The sequence below is a fragment of the Mobula birostris genome, chromosome 8, assembly GCF_030028105.1.
Source record: "Mobula birostris isolate sMobBir1 chromosome 8, sMobBir1.hap1, whole genome shotgun sequence".
Lineage (NCBI taxonomy): Eukaryota > Metazoa > Chordata > Chondrichthyes > Myliobatiformes > Myliobatidae > Mobula > Mobula birostris.
The window spans coordinates 48312211-48324432 of record NC_092377.1 but is presented as its reverse complement, the minus strand read 5'-3'; the positions used below and the strand labels follow the sequence as shown (position 1 = coordinate 48324432).

At 34.8% G+C, this 12222-nt stretch overlaps 1 protein-coding gene across 3 annotated transcripts in view; it reads left to right on the top strand.

The window, feature by feature from the left end:
• Nucleotides 1-12222, top strand: part of prox1a (prospero homeobox 1a) — a 106644-nt gene that overhangs the window by 8433 nt on the left and 85989 nt on the right. For all 3 annotated transcript variants that reach the window (XM_072265147.1, XM_072265148.1, XM_072265145.1), the window contains exon 3: nucleotides 8059-8163. In XM_072265147.1, coding sequence (XP_072121248.1) covers nucleotides 8059-8163 — 105 coding nt within the window. The remainder of the gene's footprint in view (nucleotides 1-8058; nucleotides 8164-12222) is intronic.

Below are 12222 nucleotides of genomic sequence, written 5' to 3'. Positions count from 1 at the left end.
TCTGTCTCTCAGGTAATTCTACATATTTGCCTTGTAAAAACTCTATGCAGACTACACACAAACTCGTGTGGTGGTTGAATACTGCTTTAGGTTCAGCTGCAGTGCAGTATTTCTCTGATCTTTTATTTTCCTGAGCAGATGTCTTTCATTAATTTATGGATTTATCATCTTTTCTTTTTCTTTTACACCTGGCAGCTGGCTCAAGTTTCAGCAGTTATTGTCTATTTTGCATGACATGTAGAATTGAATGTCATCTGTCTTAACAAAGCTGAAGCTAAAAGAATGAGGTGAGCCACATGAGCTACCGGGACAGAGCTGTACGTTTTCTTACCTTCTTAATATTTATTTGTGCTCATTTCTTCTGGCCTTGAATGGGCTGTGCTCACATTCTGTGCAGCTGTATGTTTACAAAATCTATTCCAACATGAGTCATTGTGCATGTGTAAGTATCCTAGAAACAGCTAGAGCTTTCTTGGGAGAACAGTCGCTTTTAGCGTAAGCACTTAAAAGGGAAAATGGTCAGTTCTGCTTTACATTATTTGGTGTACCATGAATTTCAGCTGCTTTTTCTAGTTGATGTTCAAAATAAGTTGTGCAAGGTAACAGTTACCTAACATTGTTTAAAAATAAGGTCCTCGTTAATATAATGTGTTTATTAATAAGTTTTTATTAAGAACTTTTATAAAAGATACTGTGTTTAAAATTTTCAGTTTGCTTTTAGCATTGTAATTGTATAGATATGTAGTAGCATTTAAAATTTGATCCTTTAAGTTTGCTTTTGTTTTATAAATCTGTCTTTTTAAGCATTTCAAAAAATCTGCTCTGTAGATTCTCAAACCTTTAAACAACAAAGCAAGTTAAACCTAAACAGCTGATCACTGGCAGTTATGCCTTCTCTCTCTTTATTCTGTACCATTTACCATTTTATTTTTCTTGCTTACTCCATCCTCTTCTAAATATAACGATTCATTCTGGGGTACTTCACAAATGCTGACAGTGTTATAGGAAAAGTCCATTCTTCTTGAATAAGTTTGAGTGGCTTGCACAGGCGTGTAACTCCATGACCTCTGCAGAACCCTATCCTGTCTGCAAGTTTTGGGCAGGAAATATGTTTTGATTTGTTTTTATCCTTGATATTATCTCCACTGCCAACGTAACTAAATGTGAATAATTTCGGAAGGTAAGGATGAAATTTGGAGTATAGTTGGATGGCTCGATATGACACCTGAGAGCGATTGCTAACTCAGTTATTGGGGATCCTTTAGGCATTACTTATGAAAGTAAGATTTGCAAAGAAATAGATTTTGAAAAATATTCTGGGGGTCCTACATTGATGCTGCTCTTTAATGTTGGTGTTAATGCTTTATATTGTGGTGCAAAGTCTTTATGTACATTTCTGTTGTGATATTCTGTAGAGTATAAGACGTAAATGATAGTATAATCTATTTTTCTCTTAAGAAGAAGTCAAAGTATACCTCAAATGAAACAAGATAGAAATGAACAATTTACCTCAACGGCAGATTTCATTAAAGTATGTATTTTTGAAAACAATTTTATGACAATATTAAAAGTATGGTATAAGCCAGTTATTAATGGTTATAATTAGAGTTATGTGATTTATTAGTACAAGGTTGAAAAAAGTTACTGCCTCCTTCCTCAAATTGGTCTACATTTTAAAGCGTAAAATTTTAAGTGATTGCTAAATGGCTTTGCACCACATAGTGATTGTGTATATCCATCAAGGGTCGGTACTCCCAAGAAATGTGGGTTTAAGCTGAACTGTGCTCGCTCTTTAACATTTCAGCAAGCAGAGCTCTCCACACAGAATGACCTCTGAACAATTTGGACACATAAATATAAAAGCTCAAGAGATGTTAACATTTTCTTTTAAATGATGCTGCTGTTTTGATTTTATTTTGAAAAAGGAGGTCCAACAATAAAATTATAATCCTTTAAGCATCATGAAATGCCTTACAGTGGATCTGTTTAGTATGTTGATGTTGGTGTGAGGCAAAGGTGCACTTCTTTTCTGAATGGCTCTGAAAGAAGTTGTAAGGGGTCTGTTCAGAAATGCTAAATATGCAATTTTTTTTGGAATTCCCAAAATTATATTTTCCAACTTTCTTTAACTCCTGGAGTCAATTAAAAAAATATTCCCATTAAGATCATGTGACTTTTAAAGAGTGAGAATAACTTTTTCTTACAATAAAAATTGACATGGTGACACCTTGAAGTAGTTAAGGGGAAAACTTAAAGGATCAAATTAATTTTGAATCTTTCCAACTTTGTCAAATATAAATATAGGCAAAGGAGACTGCAGATGCTGGAATCTGGAACAACTTATATAAATGAATGAGTTTTATTTGATAGATAATATTTAAATAAACATTTAACTTGATTGTTTTATTTAAAACTATTCTTCAAAAGTATAATACTGCAGATATGCCTTTGCTGTAGAACTCCTAAAGAACAAAGGAAACATATCAGCTGTTCCAACAAATCACCCACAAAAAATTGAACCACGACAAACTTCTTAAAATGAGTTACTTTGCTTTGTCAGCTTTCATTATTGCTATAAATGTGCAATACATTGAAGAGAATAAGGGTTCGTATAATCTCCAATAAAACCTTAAATCACGTTCAGTTATTTTGTATAAATGCAAATAAGGCAATATTTCTATGAATGGCTAATTTCCTGCTGAAATATACTTCCATTGCCATGAGCCAGCCTCCACCCCACTGGGCAGTAGAGAAGAATGGGTCCTCTCTAAAGAGCATTTTCTATTGCAGAAACACAGTTCACTGGTTTAGTTCCTATTAAGAATGTAAGCATTCTTAAGCGCAAGAATGCAATGTATATCTTTCTCAGAGTTGTGCAGGTATTTAGCATAGTTAGAAATATGAAGTGCTGGTGTATAGATAAACTAATAAAAGTAACACATATATGATTAATTTAAAACCTGGGTGTTTGACGAGTATGAGATCAGAACTGGTAAATGGGAGCAAACATGCTGTTGGATGGAACGATCTCCGCTTTAGGATTTCTTGGGGGCTGGAGAAGCAAGCCAAAGTTAGGGCAGGTTGGTTCAAATTCCTACTGGGGTTTGTATGAACATATTTTTTCCACCTTTTTTCAAAGTATTCCACAGAAGTATCTTTTTTTGTTTACCTCAGACTCTTGTTGCAAGTCCATGACTCCCCATACTTTTCTGTTGTCACAGTTAACTTTTTGCAGGTGTTGTTAATGGAATTATGGCTGTCATCATAGAATTCCCCTGCCTGAGTGAAGATAAGTAAAGATAATGTGGTGGAGGAGGTGTTTGGTGAGATGTTATCTGCATATCTGCAACCATATTACTCCTCTATACTTTTCCCAGTCAGTGATGGGTGGGAGTAATCTGCAGTATTGTTTCTTATCCAAGTAAGAATGTAAGATGTTAAATCAAAAGATTTTCAGAAAAATATTTGGAACAACTTCCTTTACCTATACTTGTGCTCTCTTTGTTCTCGATCACCTTTGCAATAATCTTCAGTTGAGTTCAGAACATGGTAGTAAAGAGAATGGAGTTACTTGATTCCTTCTTGTTCTCAACCAATATGGGAATTCCTTATGTGTTCATAAACTGATGTAGATTAACTAAACATATTTAAGAGTAAAATTTACTACAGTAGAACCAATCTTCTTACCAAAATATCATTTAGAACCACTGTGTAATTTAAAGTTTTCCATAATATATGCATCAAGCAATGAGTTAAAGCCAATTTTAGCTCAATGAATAACAACATTACTTGACATTGCTTTGTTGCAAATTATGCTTGGAATTACATTATCATTTGTATACAAATCCATAGAGCACATTTCTGGAATGCAATCTGCCTATCAAGTTGGTTATTATGTCCTTTCGCTAATCAAAAAAATAATTTTCATATTAAGTTTATTTAGTCAATAACAGATTAGTAACTAAATATATGGATTATTTGCATCTCACTACTTATTAATGAATATTTCTTCATCTCAATATTTAAAAAGGTTTAAATCTAATAAAGCATGCTTTCTGAGTAACTAAGGATGAGCAATAAATACTGTATCACTGCATCCCAAGAGCAAATTAGAGTAAAGTTATATACACCTGGAAAATTTTGTGGTAATCTAATGTTTTTAGGAAGTAAAAGCAAGGTCAAATCTGAAAGCATGCTACTGAATGATAATATTTTTGTGAGAACTTTTTTTAATGATTTATGTTGAACTACTTAAATAATTGTTTAAGTAACTTTCATGATGATAATTAATATAGAAATAAGGTATTAAAATGCCTGAACCAGTCATAGTCATTTAGCAGAGAAGCAGGCTCTTCATCTCACCATGTCTACATGACTGAGTACCCGTTAAACTAATCTCATTTACTTGCACTTGCCCATAGCCTTCCATGCCTTGGTGATTAGGTGCTTGTCTACATACGTTATAAATGTTATGTGAATGTCTGCCTCCTTCATTCTCTAAAGCAGTAGGTTCCAGATTCCAAACACCTAGGTGGATAAAATTCTTGCTCAGATCCCCTCTTAGCTTCTTGTGCCTCATCTTAAACTTTTGTCCTTTAGCATTTTGGGAAAAATTTATTACACTCTATCCTATCAATGCCACACTTAATTTTTAAGTCATTAGAACTACTTCTCCAAAGAAAACCAGCACAACCTCTGGGAATTTTTACTAATAACTAAAAAGTACCATCCTGGCAACTTCCTGATGAATATCTAGAAATGAGGGGGTTAGGCTATGAGGAGAAATTGAGTTGCTAGGACTGTATTCGCTGGAATTCAGAAGGATAAGTGGAGATCTCATAGAAACTTATGAATTGGATAGGTAAGGTAGAGGCAGGAAAGTTGTTTCCGCTGGTAGGTGAGACTAAAACTAGGGACATAACCTCAAGATTCATGGGACTAAACTTAGGACTGAGATGAGGAGGAACTACTTTTCCCAGAGGGTGGTGAATCTGTGGACTTCTCTGCCCAATGAAGCAGTAGAGGCTTCCTCAGTAAATATATTTAAGAGAAGGTTAGATAGATTTTTGCGTAGTAGGGGAATTAAGGGTTATGGGGTAAAGGCAGGTAGGTGGAGATGAGTCCATGGTCAGATCAGCCATGATCTTACTGAATGGTGGAACAGGCTTGATGGGCCAGATGGCCTACTCCTGCTCCCACTTCTTAAGTAAGGGGATTTTCGTACAAAAATTATATGCTCTTGTAATCTCCTGAGCACCTCTCCAAAGCAAGCACATTCTTTCCATAGTGTGCTGACAAGATCGGCACACATTAGTCCAGCCTAATCAATGTTTTATAAAGTTAAACCATATTTTGTAAACACTTCCTTGATGAAAACTCTTCATTTAAAAAAAAATTGAAAGATGCTCCAATATTTGCAGGCTGCCTTCCAATTGAATTTCAATTTGGCAGGTGAAAACCCACTTAAAATTTTACTTAAATAATTGTAAAATCCCATTCGGAAGAGTGAAGGCTGTAATTATTTATTAGGTGGTTATTTTTGATTTTCTGATACTTCATCTGAGATTTTTTAGTAGTTATATTAATTGGGTAGCTATCAACTTTTATACATGTCATTAATGGAGTAATTAAAACTATTTAGATGCAAGAATATAATATTTATAACAATTATATCTTCAAGGAGTTTTATCCTTCTAAATGCAAAATTGTCTTATGTTAGTCAGAGTGTCACTGGCATAACAAATGTAAGCCTGTTAAATTGCTTTGCTCAACTCATGATCTTATGGGATTTTAGCCTTGTGGCAAATCTGTAGTAATAATTTTGGCGTTAATGATTAACTTATACCAGTATATTTTGTTTAGCAATTTTTCGGATCCATTGTACTTTATCTGGAAATTAATGTAACAAGAAATACTAGGTAGCAAAGTTTACCAGTTTAAAAAAAATGACATCAAATGAAGGCCTGCGCCTGCAATATAGAGAGCTGAATGAGAATATAATTGAAAGTGAGGTTGAAGATTCTGTGACTAGAGTAGTCTCATTCTTCCATACCAAAATGAGAGTGACAAATTACAGTTAAGTTATTTGTATGCTTTAACTAAGTGGGCTCTATATAAACCATTATTACTTTATCAAGTTAAGTCCATGCTAAATATTCATTAAAGGCAGATTGTGTGCTCTGTTTGATTTCTTAATTTATTTTTAAAATGTAAAATTTGAAAATATCCAGTGATGGTGCTATCTTTCATATTCTATTTATAACTAGCACAACAGTGCTGAAATCACATTCACGCTGATTCTCAATGCTTGAAGTAAAACTTATAATGTATATCAATTGTTTAGGATTCCACTATTAATATGATAATATTGGCAATTCATGCAACCCTAATCTCCATTTCTCAGTGGGCCTCCTTCAGACCTCGGGATTGAACACAACGGAAATCACCAGTTGGTTTTTAAATTTATGTAGTTGAACTGAAACTAACAAATATTCTAAAAGAATGCATTCCTGAATAGAAATTTAAATTGGGATATAGCTCAAAAGAGTCCTTGCAATTCAGCAGTTTTCCATATGGCAATGTCTACCTTGCAGAATTTAGTTCACATCTTTCAAGCATTTTGAAGGTTCTGTCTGTTTCTCGTCATTACATTATTTCCTTCAACGCAGACAGCCATTGATTCTTTTAGTTCTCAGCACCCCAAGTACCACTGTGGAACAGCTTGCCATACTTCCTTTCATTTGCCGTCGTTATTTCACTTATGCATTATGACAGATGGCAGTGGAGAGTGTAATGCTCTTTTAGTCTTCCCTATCAGTCTAATGGAGGTCACATAAGGTTTTTCAACTCTTCCCAAGGTACAAGAAGCATGTCAATCATGAGTTATCATCTCAGCCATCATTAAGCTTTTGAAATACAAAGTATCGGCATGATCCAGTTGCTTAAGAGTTTGTTCACTCTGACCTGATCTCTTCTTACAATGATTTCACCTCTGTAATAAATGTGTAGATCTCTTCAAAATCACTTGTGTAGTCATGGAAGTTGCAGCATTTTTGCTCTTAAATGTAATCTTCAATAGAATGCCCTTTGAAATAACTTCTGGAAGGCACCCCTTAATTGACCTTCCAGGGCCCACATTGATTTTCTCCACATGCATCTTCATTTCTGATAAATTATAAAGCCATTAATTTGTGGAGGAAATGGTGGGCGAACTGCAGCACAGATGTGCCAAAACCCTTCTAATGCACAAAGCACAAAAGAGTGCCAAGGATGCTGTTTGAAAAGCAGAATTGCTAGATTGTTACGATTAGCGTTGCATTAAACTTTCTCCTGGGAACTATTTTAGGAAGCTTCTGTCTTCTGAGCTGAAGGATAATAATATTTGCAGATAAATAGGTTTCTTTATCAATGTAAGAAAAAAAATATTGATCAGCTGGCCCCTGGGGGCCTTTTGACTGTCAGAAAACTAACCTTTCGTACATCTTGGTTCAGTACCCTTGCATAGGTCAGATATCTCTAGATCTACCCGGTAACCTCTGTGTAAGGTTTCTAGGCATACTGTGTTCTCTGCTCTGAGTAAAGATGTTTAATTTTTAACTTTATAATAATACCCTTTTTGTTTTGCGAATTTCTTTTGCATCTCTAGCTAACTTGTTAAATTTTAATGCCAGTTGTGAATTATTCTGGCACAATATAATAGTTGTTTTATTTCTTGGAATTAATGAATACTGTAGCTATATCAGTAGAGTAACAATGCTGTAAGACTTGTGTTTGTAAATGCTGTTGTATCCATTATTAATCTATAGGCAGTGCAGTATTTCTGTTCTGTCCAAGCTAATGTCTGGGGGTGGGAGGACTGCACCTTGAAAGAATTAAATTGTATGCTCTTGGTTAACATTGAAAAAGTCAATATTATGTGATTGTTAAACTATTGGTAGTTTTCAATTTATTCATTCATTTTGGCTTTTCACTGTAACATCGCTCAGAAGACTTGTGCGGTACAGTTTTTTTTCCTATAAATGTTCTGTATATTTTCCTTGACACTTAGCATCGCACATACAGGAGGGACTGTCACCCAATCACCTGAAAAAGGCAAAGCTGATGTTCTTCTACACCCGGTACCCCAGTTCAAATATGCTGAAGATGTTCTTCTCTGATGTGAAGGTAGGTGTGAGGAGAATATTTTGCTCTGCAATGGCTATTACAACAGCAAAACAATGGCAATGATAGTCTTCTATTTACTATTTAATTTGATTTTAATGTAGTATACACTGAGCATAAGGATGGTGAATAAACTGACAGATTCAGGCCACATTATTCAAATGAGAATATGAAGTCTGTCTGCACAGCTGCACCCTTTCTCTGCTTCCAGTGTCTTTAACCCCAATTTATATTTTTACTTTCCTAATTTGAACTATTCGTTCTTCCTCCAGCTCAACATCAAAATAGTTACTAAATTTATTCTAATACTTAAAATTGAGTTTTTACTTTGTAATTATCAGCAAAATAGTCTAAGACAGTTTTACTACTTTGATAATTTGAATGATTTGATATGTTCCCCCTCTTTCAGAGTTAGGAATTGCTTTCAGTACTTGTCAGTGATCACGCACTCAACAAGTCGCACAGTTCTGCAGAGTTTCTTCTCATCAAATAACTAACAAAATCACAAGTACATTGAAGATTAGTTCATCTGATGTGAGGCTCCATATTTAATTTTAAGAATATTTTATAGATAATAGGCAAGTATTATTGAATTGTTTCATTCATTAATGAGCACTTACAAAGCTCCCAATAATTCTCATTCACTGTAGACATTTCATGAAAGGTTTTAAAGCCTATTTGGAGAAAATGAGTAATCAAGGTCATAGAGTTATTGCACTGAATTTAGTTTTTGAAAGAAGTTATGATCGTAGTGTGGAAGGACTCCATGGCAAATGGAGTTCTTTACTGCACCTTCCTTGACTGTGAGCTTTGCTTTCCATCTCTTTGATTTTGAAGTATCAACAAAAAACAAAAGACCAGATGTTCATATTTAAATATGAAAATTTTACATATTGCCATCCTTGCAGTAATACATATCTGCAGTATTGTTAACCAAATATTCCCTATTGCTCTGGGTTTGCTAGCTTAAGCACCAGCGAAATCTTGCACTGCCTTATTATCTCTTTCTATAGGAGCAAATAGAAGCTGAATTGAATCATTAGTCCAGTTTAAGTTTGTTCTTTTAAGTTGGGTAAGTTTTTAGCCTTCAACTTTGAAGGTGTATAATAAAGTCCTGCCTTTAGATTGACGCCAAGGTAAACTTGCATACATTTGAACAATGGACAGATAAAAATTCCTGAGGTATTCCATAATTGAAATGGATGAAATTCTTGATCACTTCCCATTCTCACTAATGAAATAGTTCCACCATTAGCTGTTCTTCACACATGAGGATGATTCAGCCCAAAGAGAATTAAAACTTTGCATGAACTATTTTTTAATCTGCTCCTGGGAAGTTTTATCCACAAGTTAGAGACAACAATGCATTTTGCAATTTTTTTTTCACTATCAAAACTAGTCAACACTGGAAATGATTTTAATAGATGGATGAAAATTGGAAGTTGCTCTGTGTTACTAGCTAATCTTTTAAGCAATACTTTATCAATTGGAAAAAAATAAGGTAGTTCAAAAGAATACTGCTGTTGTGAAGATCAGTAGATTCTAATCATTGGCCTTCTAACTTTGCTGGGAATGCACTGCTTAGAGGGCAAAAAGAACATATGTTTGTTTTCTATCCTTCCGATAGGCACACTTGAGACCTATAGAAGTGTGACATTCAAAGTTCATTTATATTCTGATGCACCATCAGTGGTGACAGGCACACAGGCCTACCAGCAATGGCATATTGTTAATATAAAACTGCCATCTGATAGCATGGTTTAAGATCCTTTAAATGTGCCTGAAGTCATTTATTTTATTGGAAGTAAGTTTTTAGGTTGAAATATGTGAGTAAGATCTATTTATGGAGGCTTTTAATAGCATTTTGTCCTTTAATAATTGCAAGAAAATGTGCCTTAAGTTTCAAAGGAATACTTACAATTTTTATCACCTTAATACGCCAAGCACTTATCACTGAATAGTAACTACTTATAGTAGTAAAACTCTGACAATAATTAAAAAGAGTAGTAAACAAGATTCAATATAAGGCAAAGTTGTGTTTAAAATATACTTTATTTTATTCATATTTTCCTATTAAATCTAAACAAATTTGGAATGTCTTCCTTCTACAAGAACATTTGCTGTTTAGAATTTAGTTTAGCTTCTTAGTTCAGCCACAGTTTGCCCCCAATAATTGGATAGTTAATAGCCTTGAAGATGTAAGACAACGTCCTGTCTGTAGATTGATGTCAATGTAAACTTCCACACAGTTGAATGGTAGCCAGACAAAAACCCGGAGGCCTTCATTTCAAATGGGTTGAATCTTAGCAATGAATTCTGGAACAGGTATAGAATAATGGATAGATGTCAGACTTAGTCGTATTCAGTAGTTTCCAGAAGGCATTTGAAATATTTCTGACTGGTCCATTTTTTGCACCTTTTACCCCTGTTCCCAGAATTAAAATGATTTTATCTTTGTGGGTAATTGTGTGCCCTGTAATGTAGAAATGGGATACGATGGTGTAAATTTACATCCATGACCAAAAGTAATTCTCCAGATACTGCACTTTGCATGATATGATCACCATTCTACATAGCACATTGCATAAAAATAGATTTTTTTTTAATAATTAAAAAATATAACACTTCAAACCAGGTAGTTTAACAATTTGGTGTACTTATTTATTATTGAGATCTTGCTATTACATTACATTGATGTAATGCCAGACTTAGATTAGTGCACTGATAAAGAGAAATTTGCTTCTGGAGTAATAAATCCCATAAATTTGCTGGCTTCCTAGAAATGTATTGCTTGCAGCGTCCAATATCACGTAGTTTGCCTTTATCACCAATTAATAAACAAGAATGTTTAAATGTTCGCTGATATTAATGCCCAGAAACCCATCATAGGTTTGAAGGATAAATTGAGATGTGGTGTAGAGGCTATGCATTTTATTTTGCTTGTAAAACTATTTCTTTTAAATTCAGATGAATTTCTAGGCAGTAATATATAATATTAACACATCAAAATATACACTCCTGGAAGAACTCAGAGGGTGAGGGAGTTGGGAACTGGAGTGATAGGGCTGAGGACAGGGCAGTTGGTATACAGACTGTTCAGTGAGACTGTCAGGAAGGGCAGGCAGATGGTAGGGCAAAATTGCAGTCAGTGAAATGAGTTGCAGTGTAACATGGGTGACATAAACAGGACTGAAGGTGTTATATTTGAATGCACGCAGTGTACGGAATAAAGTAGATGACCTTATACGGCAGTTAGAGATTGGCTGCCCTGACATTGTGGGCATCATGACTGAGTCATGGCTGAAAGAAGCTTATAGTTGAGGGCTTAACATCCAAGGATATACATTATATCAAAAGGACAGACATAGGTGACATAGGATGGGGAGATGTAGAATCTTTGTCAATAGAGTTAAGAAATTACAAGGGTAAAAAACCTCGATGGGAGTTATATACTGGCCTCCAAACAGTAGCCGGGATGTGGGCTATAGATTACAATGGGAGACAGATAGTCATGGGGAATTTCACTATGAAGTTAGATTGGGAAAATTAGGTTGGTGCTGGATCCCAAGAGAGAATTTGTAGAATGAGGTGGCTTTTCAGAGCAGATTGTGGTTGAGCCGACTAGCGGAAAGGATAGAATTCACCTGGGAGGGAGAAGCTAAAGTCAGATGTATCATTATTACAGTGGAGTAATGGGAATTATGGAGTCATGAGAGAGGAGCTGATCGACGTTGATTAGAAGGGGACTGTAGCAAGGATGATGGCAGAAACAGCAAAGGCTGGAGTTTTTAGGAGCAATTTGAAAAACACAGGATAGTGACCTCCTGAAAAATAAGCGTTAATCTAAAGGGAGATTGGCACAAATATGGCTGACAAGGGCAGTCTAAGACAACATAAAAGCGACAGAGATAGAATATAATATAGCAAAAATTAGTGGGAAATTTGAGGATTGTGAAGCTTTTACCAACCAACAGAATGCATCTAAGAAACCATTAGGAGAGAAAAGATTAAATATGAATGTAAGCTAGCCAATAATATCAAAGAGGATCCCAAAAGATTTTT